Source organism: Anabrus simplex, chromosome 3 (genome assembly GCF_040414725.1).
Source record: "Anabrus simplex isolate iqAnaSimp1 chromosome 3, ASM4041472v1, whole genome shotgun sequence".
Lineage (NCBI taxonomy): Eukaryota > Metazoa > Arthropoda > Insecta > Orthoptera > Tettigoniidae > Anabrus > Anabrus simplex.
Genome location: NC_090267.1, coordinates 218,395,531 through 218,414,908, shown reverse-complemented (window position 1 = coordinate 218,414,908; position 19,378 = coordinate 218,395,531). Strand labels below are relative to the sequence as shown.

At 37.9% G+C, this 19,378-nt stretch overlaps 1 protein-coding gene across 1 annotated transcript in view; it reads left to right on the top strand.

Annotated features, from left to right (window-relative positions):
• Positions 1–19,378, top strand: part of hay (ATP-dependent DNA helicase hay) — a 186,450-nt gene that overhangs the window by 130,042 nt on the left and 37,030 nt on the right. Inside the window, exon 12 of the mRNA XM_067142877.2 lies at positions 4,208–4,476. Coding sequence (XP_066998978.2) covers positions 4,208–4,476 — 269 coding nt within the window. The remainder of the gene's footprint in view (positions 1–4,207; positions 4,477–19,378) is intronic.

The following is a 19,378-nucleotide window of genomic DNA, read 5'->3' as shown; positions in this document are numbered from 1 at the left end:
TATCTTGTAACAACCATCGTACTTCTGTGTGTAATAACAATGTCCTATGTATACTTCCCAGATCTTCATACAGTATTTTGATCAGCCTACACTAAAGGCCGTGCCTTAACAAAGTTGATAATTTTGATGGCACATCAGCAGTCTAGTTGATATCATTTTCATAACTGCCACGAACGGAACCACTGTGAATCATTTACGGTGCCCTTCCATGGATTGCGGTTTGGGAAGCTCTGATGTAGAGTATTCATCCCAAAGGCTGGTTTGTTCCTCTGTAGCTTTCTTAGGACCATACAATCTTCAACATCTTGCAGTTCTCTTTCAGCCATTCTTCCTTAGCTGTCTTGCACTTTCTATCTGCTTCATTCTTTATTCGCCTGTATTTTTTCTGTCCCCCTCATGTTTTGCATTCTTGTACTTTCATCATTACCGGGCGAGTTGGTCGTGCAGTTAGAGGCACGCACCTGTGAGCTTGCATCTGGGAGATAGTGGGTTCAAATCGGCAGCCCTGAAGATGGTTTTCCATGGTTTCCCATTTTCACACCAGGCAAATACTGGGGCTGTACCTTAAGGCCACGGCCGCTTCTTTCCTACTCCTAGACCTTTCCTATCACATCGTCCCCATAAGACCTATCTGTGTCGGTGCGACGTAAAGCCACTAGCAAAAAAAACTTTCATCATTCATCCGTCATGTCTAGTATCTCCTCAGTTATCCATTGATTCTTAGTTGACCTATCCTTTCTTCCCAACTTTTCTTCAGCAGCCTTACTGATCTCATTCTTCACAACTGTCCATTCTTCCTCTACTGTGTTTCTTTCAGCGTTTTCATTTAGTACTTGCATTACATGTTCCCTGATTGTTTCAACTTGTCTAGATCCCATCTCCTTGCATTCCTTCCTTTCTTCTATTTCTTCATCTTCAGATGGTATTTCATGACCAACAGGTTGTGTTCAGAGTTTACGTCTGCTCCTGGGAAAGTCTTGCAATCCGTAACCTGGTTTATGAATCTCTGCCTAATCATAATGAAGTCTATTTGATACCTCCTATGTCTCCAGATCTCGTCCATGTATACAGCCCTCGTTTGTGGTGTTGGAATCAAGTATAAGCAAGGACTAAATTGTGATAGGTGCAGAATTCAACCAGCTGGCTTTCTCTTTCATTCCTTTGTCCCAATCCATACTCACCTACTGTATTACCTTCTCTTCCTTGGCCTACCACCGCATTCCACTTTCCCATCACAATTAGGTTCTCGTCACCTTGTACATAGTGTATTAAATCTTCTATCTCTTCATATATTCTTAAGATTTTTTTTTTCATCTGCTGAACTAGTAGGCATATAGACCTGCACTATTGTGGTGGGCATTGGCTTGATGTCCATCTTGACAACAATAATCCTTTTACTATGCTGGTCATAGTAACTTACCTGCTGCCCTATTTTCTTATTCATGATTGAACCATCTCCTGCATTTCCCCTGTTTCATTTTGTGCTGAAAATTCTGCAGTCTCCTGACCAAAATCCTGCTCTTCCTGCCAATGTACTTATACCAACTACATCTAACTTTAGTCTATCCATTTCCCTTTTCAGATTCTCAAACTTACCACAACAATTCAAAGTTCTAACATTGCACGCTCCAACTCACAGAATGTCGGTATCCATCTTCCTGATGATTACACACCCTGAGATCCGAATGGGGGACTATTTTACATCCAGAATATTTTACCTGGGAGGAAGCCATCATCAGTACATCTTTCATATAGAGAGTGCTGCATGCCCTCGGGAGTTAGTTACAGCTGTAGTTTCCCGTTGCTTTCAGCTGTGTAGCAGTATCAACACAGCTAAGCCATGTTAAGTAGTATTACAAGACCATATCAGTCAGTCATCTAGACTGCCGTCCTTCCAACTTCAGAAAGGCTGCAACCCCCTTATCGATGAACCATGAACCTCCCCGTAAACCATGTGACCTCACTGGGGTGGGAAGGCTTGCGTGTAAGTGCAACCATATCGGATGGGTATCTATTGTGAGACCAGGCTAACGAAGGTGTAAGGTATGAAATTAAAATGTTTTTGACATCTTTACTAGTTTTTATTGAAAATGGACCATACTTGAAAAATAACCTTCATAATTAGACATTTTTTGGGTCTTTTTTTCCTTCATTCACCTGTTTAATATGACCAAATTTTCTCAGGCCCGGTTTCATCAACACATGTTAAATGTATACTAACAAGCAGTTAGTTAATATGGAGTTAAACATTTAACATCTTGTTATGTTTCTTGCGTTTCATCAAACTTTTCTTGTGAAATGTTAACTAATCGACTGTTAACTCTCCCAATATTGCGAACTGGTGCGAATCAAGGAGGCAGTGGTACGAACAGCGCACTCCGATGCGCTTTTGTATGAGTACAGCTGTAAAATATGGCGCGTGAAGTGAAATGGAATTGTAGTTCTAATTTGTCCTCATTCGAAAAAGAGTTGTTAATTGAATTAATTAGTAAATATATATATATATATATAAGTTATTGAGTGAAAGTGCACAGATAGCTTGCCAATAAAAGAAAAGGACGAGGCATGGAAGGAAGTCCACGAGGGTTTCAATGGGGTTAACAGATACTAACTTAGCGGGTATCCACTGTCACCTAACAAAATCACTTTGTTAATTGTCCCCACTTCAAACTGTGCTCCAATATGGGAGTTATTAAATATTGTATTGTCGCGTGTAGAACCAGACCACCTAGCAAGTATATCCCTGATTTGTAGGTCAGGCTAGCAAAAAATCGTAATATTATCAGTACCTGCAACATTGGAGAAAGAGGTAAGATTCTCTTCGTAGGATATTCTAACCTCACTCGAATTTCGTCAACAACCTTAGCAACGACTATTTTCGATAACCTGTATCTATGAAGAAATTCTGCATCCGTCAAATTTTCAAAGTCATTACGTCGCTGAACTCTTCTTCGATCAGGGTTATTGTGTAAAAAATCTAAATAGAGCAATTCCCACCTAAAGGGAGATTCACAGCAGCCATTTTGGAACAGGTTGCTAAATGCTAATGTTAGCCATTTAACATGGGAAATGGCTGATGTTAACTTTAATCCGCAGTTTAACGTATGTTAATGTTAACAGTTGTTGATGAAACGCAAATTTTCTTAAATCGTTTGTTAAAATGATTTAACACCTTGTTAAGTACTAACATGTGTTGTTGAAACCGGGCCTCAGACTTTTTTTCATTTTCTACTTTTCTTTCTAATGCTGTCTTTCTATGCCTTGTGTATATAATTGTTAGAAATATAATTTCTACTGGCTTGTATCAGATTTTTGTCCTTGATTATTGGTCAGTTGTGTAGTTTATATGTATTTTTTTTTTTGCTATGGGCTTTACGTCGCACCGACACAGATAGGTCTTATGGCGACGATGGGATTGGAAAGGCCTAGGAGTTGGAAGGAAGCGGCCGTGGCCTTAATTAAGGTACAGCCCCAGCATTTGCCTGGTGTGAAAATGGGAAACCACGGAAAACCATCTTCAGGGCTGCCGATAGTGGGATTCGAACCTACTATCTCCCGGATGCAATTTATATGTATTAACATGTATTATGCAATATTAAATGGCAATTCAAAGAAATAATTACTGTGTTGGTATGGTGGGTGTTGAAATAATTTTAAGCCCCTGGAAATTTTGAAAATTCTTCATCTAAAATTCCAAAGCCTGTCCCAGAGTTAATAGTTCTTCATACATTCATACATTTAATTGTTGTAATTCAGGAAAGAATCTGAATATTGCTGTAGAATTTCAAATTTTGTTTAGGGGTGATTCTGGAAGCCATTTCTTTTCAGTTTTGACTCGGTTAATTTATAACTAATAACAACTTAATTAATGTTCATACATTTCTAAATATTTGAGTTTGATTTGATAAATCCGATGATATTATTTCAAGAATGAAGCATGTCATTCTGTTTTATTTAAGTTGTTTCATGTGTAATGCTATTATTACTGCATATGTTTTCTTTTTCAGGTAGTTTTAGAATTTTTTTTCAAAAATTAGTTTCAACAGACTGAAGAACTGACAGTTATAAATTTCAAATTGCTCATGTTTAAACCACTGGTTTTTAGGCATCAGTTCGTAAAAAGCTTAGGTTATTGATTTTAAAGATGCTGTAGTACTGTGTCAATAGGGAAAGATTTAATAGAAAATTTCTTAAATTTTTTTTATAGAGGTACACACAATTCCTGCCAAGATGTTTCGCCGTGTTCTAACAATTGTTCAGTCTCATTGTAAATTGGGACTCACTGCTACACTTCTGAGAGAAGATGACAAGATTGCTGATCTGAATTTTCTAATTGGTCCCAAGCTGTACGAGGCAAATTGGTTGGAGTTGCAGAAAAGAGGTTTTATTGCTAGAGTTCAGTGTGCTGAGGTTTGGTGCCCTATGACTCCAGAATTCTATCGTGAATACCTCGTGTGCAAAACTAGTAAGAAGTTGGTGAGTGTTCATTCATAATGTTGTAAATGTCAGTTTCTTCTTTTGAAATTAAATTCAAGAAATAAAACACATTATCTCTATCCTTTTTTTTTTGGCAGGAGGGGAATGGAAACACTCTCCATAAAATTGATATATAAGATTTTTAGATCTTCACAGGACATACACAAGGAGGAGAAAAGAAGCCAAATTTGCCATTATAAGTGCTGTAACTGAAAAGAACAAACAGGTGATAAGTCATATCATATATAGAAAGAGAGGAACATGAGTAGGATAAACACAGTGACAAATCAATGTGGGAAAAAAGAGTAACAGAAAGAGGAAATGGGGAAAACATGAAAAATACATAATTTGATAAAAATTATTATTGTTATGTTTATTATTACCGAGTGAGTTGGCCGTGGGGGTAGGGTCACATAACTGTGAGCTTGCATTTGGGAGACCATGAACCTACTACACTGGCGGGCAGGGGGAGAGGTGATACTCCCACGTGACTCGTCCCAGGTGGCGGATAGGAGGGTCCTAACCAGCTTGGTGGCAGACTTGAGCGAAATAAAATAGCTCTTGTAGACAAAACGCACATCCCCCTGTGGTTGGGGGATGCCGACGAAGAATACACCCACAGTATCCCCTGCCTGTCGCAAGAGGCGACTAAAGGGGGTGACCAAGGGATGATCGAATTAGAACCATGAGACTGCTTGTAGTTAGTACCACCACACGGGGAGCACCATGGGTCGCTTTTACTTGCGCGTAGTACTACTATGTTAGGTACACAATAGGTTTGTGATTAGTAGCGACAGTGTGTGAAACAGGGCAAGTTTTACAGTACCTGTGATTAATACCACTGAGCGACACCATGGGTCTGCCTTGCGTATGATTAGTTCCCACTATGTGAGGAACACCATGGGATAGTACGAGTCCCTGTGATTAGTAACCTATGCTCCAATGTCTTTTTTAAGTTCTGTGATCCATCTAATATTATTCTTACTCTTTCATAATTTTTCTACTGATTCTATTTTCTGGTGACCGTATTACATGTCCTAAGAATGATATTTGTTTCTTTTTCATTGTGCTCTTTACAGGTTCTGTTTCTTCATAAACTGTTTCATTGGAAGCTAGTCTCCAGACTCCGTTTACTAGATCATTTTTATTTAAACAGTTTCCCACTATTTTCCTTTGTAACTTGAGTACTCTTGCCATTAATGCGAAGGAAACAAAGGTATTTACACAACCTGCCCCAGAATTAACTCTTCCTGAGTTCAGTCTCTCCAACTTAGACACAACACTGGAGCAGGTCAATCACTTTTCGTACCTTGGAAGCATCTTGTCTAAACGGTGTACCTGCGAACAAGATTTTGATAAAAGAATTGGGGCTGTTCATGCAGCATTCGGACGGTTAATGCACGGAGTCTTCATGAATAACAACCTAAAACTACATACCAAACTCATTGTGTACAAAGCTGTTGTCATTTCCACGCTACTGTATGGCTGTGAAACTTGAACACTTTATCACCATGATATCAAAATATTTGAGCACTTCCACCAACAAAAAAATGAGATGCATCTTGAATATCATGGTAGGACTATATGACCAACACTGAAGTTCTCAACAAAGCGCAGTTTAATAGCATTGAGGTAACAGTCATTGCTCACCAACTGAGATGATTTGGCCATGTTCACCGCATGAGTGATATCAGGCTTCCCCATCATATTCTTTATGGTGAACTTTTCTCCTGCAGTAGACGTCATGGAGCCCCTCTTAAGTGTTTTAAGGACCAGCTGAAACACATCATGAAGACCACTGGTATAAATATACAGACATGGGAAGAATGTGCTGTGGACCGTTCACTGTGGCAGAACACTTCATCCACTGCTGTCAGTTGTTTGAAAGAGAATGCTGCAGACACCAAGAGACTAAGCGATAAGCAATAAATCTCCGTCAATTACAACCCCGCCCTCCTGCATCCATTCAGTGTGATGTGTGTGGGCATATGTTTTATGCCAAGATTGGTCTGTTTAGTCATCGCAAACACATCCATAAACTGAGTTGAACTACTCCCTTTATGCAGGAAGAAGTTATATACCATATTTTCTTGCGTGATTAACACGCTTTTTAAACTTACCAATCCCCCCCTCTCCGTTTTTATTTCTAACTAATTTTCCTTTTTTTGTATAGACTTCATATATCCACATCGAACTGAGGAACTTAGGTCCTACAATATTTCTTAGGATCTCATATACAGTATGTCGCTATCCACCTTTGGATGTGCCGATAAAAGCATGTTATTCCTTGCCTAGCAACAACTGTACACAAGCTGCATCCTTCAAGATCATTTTTATCACAATATAACAAGGCAACCCTCTAGATATAATGTGTTGAATCAAGTCCCTTAACTCGTTCTTATCCATTAATTCAGCATCATTATATGTACAAGACTAACATGTTGCTTATGAACTTCAATTGAATATTTCATGAAAGTGTTACATTTTTACATATATCCTTTAGAGTGTGAACATTGTCATATATTTTGTGTTGTGTGTGTTGATAATTTTATATCTTTTGCCCTGCTCCTTCAATCGGCTGATGATGGCAGCAAATATGTGTCGAAACTGGTCCCGAATTAAACATGTTGTAGCATAAGTTTGTGCAACTTTATATTAGTGTATTGAATAGGTGGAACCTCTTAACTCTCTTTTTAACATTGTGTAAAACTTGGGATGCGTAAATTATTCGAGGAATTCAGATATAAAAAAAAATATTTACAATTCATTTACATTTAAAAGATATATCAAATATAATATACACTCAATTGGTTCAACTCATTTGCGGTTAATCGTTATTTGGTGTATAATTCCGGTATGAGACTTCTTCTGAAATGTCAAATAGGGTACCGGTACATCAGGTGAGTTGGACATGTGGGTTTGAAATACCGACACTAGAGAATATTTTTCCCGCTACGAGCTAACAATTGCAAGTAATGAAAATCATTTTATTTTCCGTATTGAAAGATTCTCAATAATAATAATATAAAAGAATTTATTGGACTCCAACCTATTCAATACATTACTGGATGTTAACATTTTTAGTTAAACATCGTTAAAATGGAGACATGTTTCGCCCTCCATGTGGGGCATCATCAGTCATATCAAAGCACCTCAAAATTAAACCAGACGTCTGGTTGGAAATTATGAGCAATATTTATAAGAAAGAATACATTAAAAACACGTACAAAGTCCTATCCAAAACGAAATAACAACAGACTAGTTAGGTACACATAGTAAAATACGCTAGTGGTTTCTTAATATTAAAATGCACAGTATAAAAATGGAAGTAATCAAAGTCCGTATGATATTGAGTTCGATGGTGGTTCTGCGTAGTATATACAAATGTTGGCAAAATAAAACACAATTTATAATTACTGTACACTTATTTCTAATTGTTAAAAATGATGAGGTAAAACATTCCAATTTGACTATTTATAATTTGGCTACAACCAAAATAATTCGCCCTAGAATTCATGAGGTAGTCAAACTCCGTTGGTCACTCTCTATTTGAATGGAGTGCACAGTGCAAGTGAACAGCTTTTGTTGATTATAAACTGAGGCTGTGCTAAGACAGAGTTAAAACAACACCAGCTTCAAATGAAGATAGTTGAAAGCAACATTAGGTTCTTCCTAGTTGACTAAAAATTTGCGTATATTTTGTTGTTGAAGTGTGGGAAAGTCAGTTGTTGGTTGAATGGGCAACGGTCGAAAATGTTGTGCAGTGCAATCGGTGTTTGAGCTGTCCTACATGTGAGGGAAATCTTGAAAGCTGTTGAGCTGTTGCCTAATTGTTAGGAGGTTTGTGGCAACAGCTCAACAGCTTTCAAGATTTCCCTCACATGTAGGACAGCTCAAACACCGATTGCACTGCACAACATTTTCGACCGTTGCCCATTCAACCAACAACTGACTTTCCCACACTTCAACAACAAAATATACGCAAATTTTTAGTCAACTAGGATGAACCTAATGTTGCTTTCAACTATCTTCATTTGAAGCTGGTGTTGTTTTAACTCTGTCTTAGCACAGCCTCAGTTTATAATCAACAAAAGCTGTTCACTTGCACTGTGCACTCCATTCAAATAGAGAGTGACCAACGGAGTTTGACTACCTCATGAATTCTAGGGCGAATTATTTTGGTTGTAGCCAAATTATAAATAGTCAAATTGGAATGTTTTACCTCATCATTTTTAACAATTAGAAATAAGTGTACAGTAATTATAAATTGTGTTTTATTTTGCCAACATTTGTATATACTACGCAGAACCACCATCGAACTCAATATCATACGGACTTTGATTACTTCCATTTTTATACTGTGCATTTTAATATTAAGAAACCACTAGCGTATTTTACTATGTGTACCTAACTAGTCTGTTGTTATTTCGTTTTGGATAGGACTTTGTACGTGTTTTTAATGTATTCTTTCTTATAAATATTGCTCATAATTTCCAACCAGACGTCTGGTTTAATTTTGAGGTGCTTTGATATGACTGATGATGCCCCACATGGAGGGCGAAACATGTCTCCATTTTAACGATGTTTAACTAAAAATGTTAACATCCAGTAATGTATTGAATAGGTTGGAGTCCAATAAATTCTTTTATATTATTATTAACGAGCTAACAATACAACCTGAAGTGAAATAAACGTGCTAATAAAAGAACAGTTCATGTAAGTACATAATAATGACATACTGTCAAAGAAAGAAAACTGTCCAACATGAGAAGGGTCTGGCATCAAAGGAGGGACCCCTGTTTTATTTCCCCAAACCGTTCGTATCCATTCTTGTATGAGTGATGTGTCCATCCACCCTTTCCTAGGATACGAACTTGAGTCCCTAGCTTAATTTTACTTTAGGCATTGTTTTTAGTTTTAGAACAACATAAGATGCAAGCTTTCTGCCATCACCTGTTACCGCAAGCATTGCAGTATATAATTCTTTTTTGCTTCCGGTAATGCGTACGCTAACACTCGATGTCCCTTTCTCATAGATTGCTCGACGTTATAGTTCCTATTTGGGAGAGCATATATTCCTTCACTTTACACTTCTCAATCACAAAGCGATGAAAATCAATTACATTTTGGTTGAAATCATTCGGCATTTTGTGGCATAACGTTGTTCTTCGTCAAAGAGAAAGTCCATTTCTCCTCATCAAGCCTCGGCTAACCTTCAAATCCGAGACACTGATTCCATGTGCAGCTGCTATTTTTTGTCCTTTAAAATACAGCATTTAATGAGAAATGGCATATCCAACATTGCATAATGAAATCATATATTTAATTAGATCTTTCCCTATTTTCAGAAACTTGCCGCTTTTTGGTCCGCGAAATGCTTTGCGAGACTTGTTGGTCGCTTGAAGTGCACTTCTCTCTTTGCGTGGTAGCGCATGTTGCATTCAGACACTGAATACTTGCAGCCCACTGCCCTATTCCCATATGTTTCGGCGTAACTGATCACCGCAAGTTTATATGATGCAGTATTACTCCAATACTTGCTCACTGAAATCAAAGTCCACTACACACTTTAACGCCTATGTTATTAAGTGCTGTTAACCCAAACCATAATAGGATCCCTCAGTTATTTAAATCCTTAGAATTAAAAGCTCCCTTCATCTCTCTAAATACCAAATCTGCTGTTGCTCCTTCAAACAACCCCACACCTATGTCAGCATAGATATGCAAAGCTCCGCCTACCTCCTGCCCCCTCAGCATTCCCCATCGCCTCTACCGCATCGATACAAAACTAGGAGTAGGAACACCAGGCAGGCTAGCACTGCTGTAACAGTAGGATGTACATAATATCTCTTGAATGAGTAAGTACCCATTTTAAATATAAAAATTTTTCCAGTGAAATTCCACATTCCATCACACGCCATCAAGTCCTTTTTTGTTTCATTACAGAACATCCACGTTTCTTTCTGTTGTCATCTACATCTACAAGGGGCATTATGTTTCCATGAAATTGTCATATGGGCCTATAGTTCACTCTTTTGAAAAGTTCAGTGGCGATTCTGACCAACACCCCAATGTTTACTAGTCCTGGTTATCAACGAAGAATTCTACACAACACATATTATGATAACGTGGTCCATATCATCTTCATTTTGACTACGCACCTTTAACTCTTTGTTTTTAAAAACAAATCTCGCACCCAGTACGCATGTTGTGTTACACCGATCCTTTCTATTGATAGCCTTGTGTTCAACACACTGGTCTCTAAGTATTGCTTATTGTTCAAGCAATTATGAAGAAGATCCACTTCAGATTTAGAAATGAATATTTTTAAGAAATAATGTAATACAGAATTCTTTTAGACGAATATTTCAGTATTTTAAAAACTGATTTTAATGTGTGTGTATATGTGTTTTAGGTATCCTTGTATTTTAAATATAAGGAACCACAGTGTCAATATTATTAAGCATTTAACAGCATAGTTTATCTAAATTTGGATAAGGTCCTCAGACCATTGTTTGTTTTAAGATTGAATAAGGCTGATGATGCCCAGTAAAAAAGGGGCAAAACATGTACCTTATAATTTGGTAGTTTTTATGCTCATATAACCACGCAACAGTGGATTGTCTTGAATAGGTGGTATAATTAAATACTCCTTGTATAAACTTTGTGTTAAAGTTGTTTTCAATACGGAATAACGATGAAAATAATGACTTGTAACATACCACTTAGTCGAACAGCTCGTCATCTTTCTCGCAAGTCTTCCCAGCCCAAACTTTGGAACTTTTTTGTCATGCTACTCTTTTGTCAGAAATCACCCAGAACAAATCTAGCTGCTTTTCTTTAGATTTTTTCCAGTTCATGAATCGAGTAATCCTAGTGAGGGTCCATTACACTGGAACCATACTCTAGTTGGGGGTCTTACAAGAGACTTACATGCCCTCTCCTTTACATCCTTACTACAACCCCTAAACACCCTCATAACCATGCGCAGAGATCTGTACCCTTTATTTACAATCCCTGTTTACCCCAATGAAGATCTTACAATGATCCCCAAGAGGAACTTTCACCCCAATAGCACAGCAATTAAAACGGAGAGGATTTTTCCTATTTGTGAAACTCACAACCTGACTTTTAACCCCGTTTATCATCATACCATTGCCTGCTGTCCATCTCACATTATCAAGCTCATTTTGCAGTTGCTCACAATCTTGTAACTCATTTATTACTCTGTACAGAATAACATCATCCACAAAAAGCCTTATCTCTGATTCCACTTCTTTACTCATATCATATATATAATAAGAAAACATAAATGTCCAATAATACTGCCTTGAGGAATTCCCCTCTTAATTATTACAGGGTCAGATAAAGCTGTACCTACTCTTAATTCTCTGAGATCTATTTTCTAGAAATATAGCAACCCATTCAGTCACTCTTTTGTCTAATCCAATTGCATTCATTTATGCCAGTAGTCTTCCATGATCCACCCTATCAAATGCTTTAGACAGGTCAATCGTGATACAGTCCATTTGGCCTCCTGAATCCAAAATATCTGCTATATCTTGCTGGAATCCTACAAGTTGAGCTTCAGTGGAATAACATTTCCTAAACCCAAACTGCCTTCTATCAAACCAGTTATTAATTTTGCAAACATGTCTAATATAATCAGGAAGAATGCTTTCCCAAAGCTTACAAGCAATGCATAACTTACTGGCCTGTAATTTTCAGCTTTATGTTTATCACCCTTTCCTTTATACACAGGGGCTACTATAGCAACTCTCCATTCATTTGGTTTAGCTCCTTCATGCAAACAATAATCAAATAAGTACTTCAGATATGGTAATGTATCCTAACCCATTGTCGTCAGTATATCCCCAGAAATCTTATCAATTCCAGCCGATTTCCTAGTTTTCAACTTTTGTATCTTAGGTATTGTAAATGTCCTTGTTATCATATGTAAACTTTAATACTTCTTTAGCATTGGTCACCTCCTCTATCTGGACATTATCCTTATAACCAACAATCTTTACATACTTCTGACTGAGTACTTCTACCTTTTGAAGATCCTCATATACACACTCTCCTTGTTCATTAATGATACCTGGAATGTCCTTCTTGGAACCTTTTTCTGCCTTAAAATACTTGCACATACCCTTCCATTTTTCACTAAAATTTGTATGACTGCCAATTATGCTTGCCATCATGTTATCCTTAGCTGACTTCTTTGCTAGATTCAATTTCCTAGTAAGTTCCTTCCATTTTTCCTTACTTCCACAGCCATTTCTAACTCTATTTCTTTCCAATCTGCACTTCCTTGTTAGTCTCTTTACTATAAAGGTATAAACCTACTTTCACATTCCTCAACAATTACTTTTTCCCATCCCAGAGTCTGTTTACATTTTTATTTACCATTTTCCACAGATCAGATTTACTTTTCAAAAATTCCCTCATGCCTGCTTTATCAGCCATATGGTACTGCCTAATAGTCCTACTTTTACGACCTTCCTTTGTATCACATTTATTTTTAACTACGACAAAAACAGCTTCATGATCACTAATACCATCTATTACTTTGGATGTTCTTTATAACGCTGTTAATGTATTTATCGTATGGCTTTTAGTGCCGGAAGTGTCAGAGGATATGTTCGGCTTGCCCGGTGCATGATCTTTATATTTGACACCTATAGGTGACCTGCGCATCTGCATGTGGGGTGATGAGACGATGTAGGGAGAGAGTGTAAACAGTTGTCGGCATGTAGGCTACTCCTGTCGAATAACACAAAGGGGTCTGCTCAGAGCTTTACGTTGCCATCCGACGGACGAATCACAATTAACAGCGTTATGTGCCCTCACTCTATATGAGCACTGCAGATAAGTTTTGGAATTAAATCCAGACATTTGGCACACAATCTAGTGATTAGAAATTGTATACCAACACCTTCCCTACCCTGCTGGCCAACATTCTGTTGGTGAAATTTTTTTGACCAACAGAACTTAATCCATCTAGAGAAATGAATTTCATTTTATGCGTCCGTATTGAACTTTGATTAAACCAAATTAAAATAATAAGTGATTTATTCCACCTTTTCAATACAAATTAAAACTTAATCCGGCTAACCACGGTGTCGGATCATATAGACTTCAACACCTTCACGATCTTGGCCACCAGGTGGGCTTATAACACAGTTATTACCTGAACATGTCCAGGTAAAGTCATATAGTTTTCCTATCCTATCCTATCCTATCCTATCGTATCCTATCCTATCCTATCCCATCATCACTATAAGAACAGTCTGTGTTGGCGCAACGTAAAAAAAAAAAAAAAATTGAAAAGTAGGGAAAGTACTGGTTTCAACTCTGCGTACTGCCTGACAGAAGGACATTTCTTCATCTGTCCGACTCATTGGCTGAATGGTCAGCATACTGGCCTTCGGTTCAGAGGGTCCTGGGTTCGATTCCTGGCCGGGTCGGTGATTTTAATCGTGTCTGATTAATTCTTCAGGACTGGGTGTTTGTCCCAACACTTTCCTCTTCATATTCAGACAAAATACTATACTACCAACCACCACAGAAACACGCAATAGTGATTACATCCCTCCATATAGGGTTGAGGTCAGGAAGCGCATCCGCCCGTAAAACAGGGCCAAATCCACATTTGCGACACAGTGCGCACCCGCGACCCCACAGGAGTGGGAAAAGCTGTAGGAAAAGGACATTTCCTCATCCCTCATTCTGGCAGCATATGAAGAGTGTATGGCACTCGTTCATCAACATATTTTCTAATGTTGGGTCCTGCTGTTTAACTGCATATCCTTGGACGTCTAGGAATACTCAGAGCTACCTAGCAGTCATGACAATTTTTTGTAAATGGAGGTTTCTTGTGTTATGTTATCTATACTTGCCATAAAATCTACTGGTTTGAGACGATGCCGGGATTTTCAGCATCGCTGGTTTTGTCGTGATCTCTCGGTGCAAGCTCAAATGCCCTGCAGAACTTGATACAATTGATAATTTTTCGAAAGCACATATCTATTTCTTTCTACTATCTTGTTGATTGAGTTTGTCTTCCTTTTCATGATATGCATGACTTAGCTGTGTTATTACATTTACACTCCTGATAGAACTGAGAATAACACATTACGTATGGATTTAATATTATCTTTGTGTTACACTCGCGTGTTCAATCAATACTGCATTTAGGGTAGTCGCCCAGGTGGCAGATTCCCTATCTGTTGCTTTCCTAGCCTTTTCCGAAATGATTTCAAGGAAATTGGAAATTTATTGAACATCTCCCTTGGTAAGTTATTCCAATCCCTAACTCCCCTTCCTATAAATGAATATTTGCCCCAGTTTGTCCTCTTGAATTCCAACTTTATCTTCATATCGTGATCTTTCCTACTTTTATAAACGCCATTCAAACTTATTCGTCTACTAATGTCATTCCACGCCATCTCTCCGCTGACAGCTCGGAACATACCACTTAGTCGAGCAGCTCTTCTTCTTTCTCTCAATTCTTCCCAGCCCAAACATTGCAACATTTTTGCAACGCTACTCTTTTGTCGGAAATCACCCAGAACAAATCGAGCTGCTTTTCTTTGGATTTTCTCCAGTTCTTGAATCAGGTAATCCTGGTGAGGGTCCCATACACTGGAACCATACTCTAGTTGGGGTCTTACCAGAGACTTATATGCACTCTCCTTTACATCCTTACTACAACTCATAAACACCCTCATAACCATGTGTAGAGATCGGTACCCTTTATTTACAATCCCATTTATGTGATTACCCCAGTGAAGATCTTTCCTTATATTAACACCTAGATACTTACAATGATCCCCAAAAGGAACTTTCACCCCATCAACGCAGTAATTAAAACTGAGAGGACTTTTCCTATTTGTGAAACTCACAACCTGACTTTTAGCCCCGTTTATCAACATACCATTGCCTGCTGTCCATCTCACAACATTTTCGAGGTCACGTTGCAGTTGCTCACAATCTTGTAACTTATTTATCACTCTATAGAGAATAACATCATCCGCAAAAAGCCTTACCTCCGATTCCACTCCTTTACTCATATCATTTATATATATAAGAAAACATAAAGGTCCGATAACACTGCCCTGAGGAACTCCCCTCTCAACTATTACAGGGTCAGACAAAGCTTCACCTACTCTAACTCTCTGAGATCTATTTTCTAGAAATATAGCAACCCATTCAGTCACTCTTTTGTCTAGTCCAATTGCACTCATTTTTGCCAGTAGTCTCCCATGATCCACCCTATCAAATGCTTTAGACATGTCAATCGCAATACAGTCCATTTGACCTCCAGAATCCAAGATATCTGCTATATCTTGCTGGAATCCTACAAGTTGAGCTTCAGTGGAATAACCTTTCCTAAAACCGAATTGCCTTCTATCGAACCAGTTATTAATTTCACAAACATGTCTAATATAATCAGAAAGAATGCCTTCCCAAAGCTTACATACAATGCATGTCAAACTTACTGGCCTGTAATTTTCAGCTTTATGTCTATCACCCTTTCCTTTATACACAGGGGCTACAATAGCAACTCTCCATTCATCTGGTATAGCTCCTTCGACCAAACAATAATCAAATAAGTACTTCAGATATGGTACTACATTCCAACCCATTGTCTTTAGTATATCCCCAGAAATCTGATCAATTCCAGCTGCTTTTCTAGTTTTCAACTTTTGTATCTTATTGTAAATGTCATTGTTATCATACGTAAATTTTATTACTTCTTTGGCCTTAGTCTCTTCCTCTATCTCGACATTATCCTTGTAACCAACAATCTTTACATACTGCTGACTGAATACTTCTGCCTTTTGAAGATCCTCACATACACACTCCCCTTGTTCATTAATTATTCCTGGAATGTCCTTCTTGGAACCTGTTTCTGCCTTAAAATACCTATACATACCCTTCCATTTTTCACTAAAATTTGTATGACTGCCAGTTATGCTTGCCATCATGTTATCCTTAGCTGTCTTCTTTGCTAGATTCAATTTTCTAGTAAGTTCCTTCAATTTCTCCTTACTTCCACAGCCATTTCTAACTCTATTTCTTTCCAGTCTGCACCTCCTTCTTAGTCTCTTTATTTCTCTATTATAATAAGGTGGGTCTTTACCATTCCTTACCACCCTTAAAGGTACAAACCTGTTTTCGCATTCCTCAACAATTTCTTTAAACCCATCCCAGAGTCTGTTTACATTTTTATTTACCGTTTTCCACCGATCATAGTTACTTTTTAGGAACTGCCTCATACCTGCTTTATCAGCCATATGGTACTGCCTAACAGTCCTACTTTTAAGACCTTCCTTTCTATCGCATTTATTTTTAACTATCACAAAAACAGCTTCATGATCACAAATACCATCTATTACTTCAGTTTCCCTATAGAGCTCATCTGGTTTTATCAGCACCACATCAAGGATATTTTTCCCTCTGGTTGGTTCCATCACTTTCTGAATCAGCTGTCCTTCCCATATTAACTTATTTGCCATTTGTTGGTCATGCTTCCTGTCGTTCGCATTTCCTTCCCAATTGACATCTGGCAAATTCAGATCGTAGATCTAGAGAAAGCATATGACAAGTTACTGAGGGAAAAGATGTTCGCCGTACTGGGGGACTATGGAATTAAAGGTAGATTATTAAAATCAATCAAAGGCATTTATGTTGACAATTGGGCTTCAGTGAGAATTGATGGTTAGAATGAGTTCTTGGTTCAGGGTACTTACAGGGGTTTGACAAGGCTGTAATCATTCAGCTTTGCTGTTCGTAGTTTACATGGATCACTTGCTGAAAGGTATAAAGTGGCAGGGAGGGATTCAGTTAAGTGGAAATGTAGTAAGCAGTCTGGCCTATGCTGACGACTTGATCTGAATGGCAGATTGTGCCGAAAGGCTGCAGTCTAATATCTTGGAACATGAAAATAAGTGCAATGAGTATGGTATGAAAATTAACCTTTTGAAGACTAAATTGATGTCGGTAGGTAAGAAATTCAACAGAATTGAATGGCAAATTGGTGATACAAAGCTGGAACAGGTAGATAATTTCAAGTATTTAGGTTGTGTGTTCTTCCAGGATGGTAATATAGTGAGAGAGATTGAATCAAGGTGTCATAAAGCTAATGCAGTGAGCTTGCAGTTGTGATCAACAGTATTCTGTAAGAAGGAAGTCAGCTCCCGGACGAAAATATCTTTACATCGGTCTGTTTTCAGACCAACTTTGCTTTACGGGAGCGAAAACTGGGTGGACTCAAGCTATCTTATTCATGAGTTAGAAGTAACAGACATGAAAGTAGCGAGAGTGATTGCTGGTACAAATAGGTGGGAACAATGGCACAAGGGTACTCGGAATGAGGAGATAAAAGCTAAATTAGGAATGAACTTGATGGATGAAGCTGTACACACAAACTGGCTTTGGTGGTGGGGTCATGTAAGGCGAATGGAGGAGGATAGGTTATCTAGGAGAATAATGGACTCTGTTATGGAGGGTAAGAGAAGTAGAGGGAAACCAAGATGACGATGGTTAGACTCGATTTCTAACGATTTAAAGATAAGAGGTATAGAACTAAATGAGGCCACAGCATTAGTTGCAAATAGAGGATTGTGGTGACATTTGGTAAATTCAGAGGCTTGCAGCCACTAGAAAAAAAAAAAAAGAAAAAAAAAATCACTAATTGTTAGTGGTCAAATGAACTCCAAGTAGATTTAATATACACTCTAAAATATTGTATATCTAACTGTAAGTCCAATTCGTCAAAGAAAGGAGAACATTGGAATTTTCAGTCGTTTCCTGCTGATCCAGTTTTAAAGGAGAAGTGGAGAGTTGCTATATCCAGACAGAGGGGCAAATTAAGTTCCCTTTGGTTGCCTGGGATGTCATCCAGAGTTTGTAATTTACAATTTAAATATTGAGAATTCAGTTTATGAGCTACAGATTCATTAGATTACTTCACTGCCTCCGACTTCCACATCAAAAGACACTTACAAATTATATTGGCTTTTCGAGTGGAGAAACTGGAATATCATCCCTCATTAAAGAAAGGCTCCATTACGAAGCCATAAATTGACATGCGTGGAGGAAACTTTAGGATCCCTTATTATAGATGAGATGGCTATCAAGCCCAGAGTACACTATAATCGTAATCGTGACCAACAACAGTTTTGGAATTACTTGAAGAGATGCTCGAAGTTAAGCTAACTAATCAATTCGCGATTATTGTATTTTCTTTCAGTACTATTTTTAATAGGCTTAAAATATCTGCAAGTTTTATATTATTTTAGACGCTATTGATATTAAGAATGACACCATGCCTTTTAGGATAAACCTGTCACTCTTGTTCGAGTTGTGGAAGAAAATTCCAGTTGTGAATCATGCTTGGAACAGATATCTTCGGTCACTACAGACAGTCCGCTGATGTGCCTCATTAGGATGAAAGAGCGTGGAGCATTACGCTACCCCTCAAGAAAATTTGTTTACTTTCTGCATATATGTTGAATTTTCCGCGTCACTCCTTACATTATCTGGGTAATACGAATTTAGTTTTAAAACCTTAACGTTTTTGTTGTTCCAAAGTTCATTGAGGAATTCAAATGTGACGAGTATGATCAGAGAGCACTGACTGTAACTCTTATTTTAAAACTTTTAAAACCAATACTCGACAATGCTCATAAAATTACAGATGCTCTTGACTTGTAAAAGAACTTCAGGACAAAGCATTTAAGTTGGAAGATCTTAAAAATTTGAGTGATACAAGCTGTGATCATGGTAAGTCATTTTAATGTACCGTTATTGCTTTTATTATTTATTGCACTTGACTTTGCCTAAAATAATTCCAAATATCACTTAAATGTGCTTACTTTACATCCAATCACTC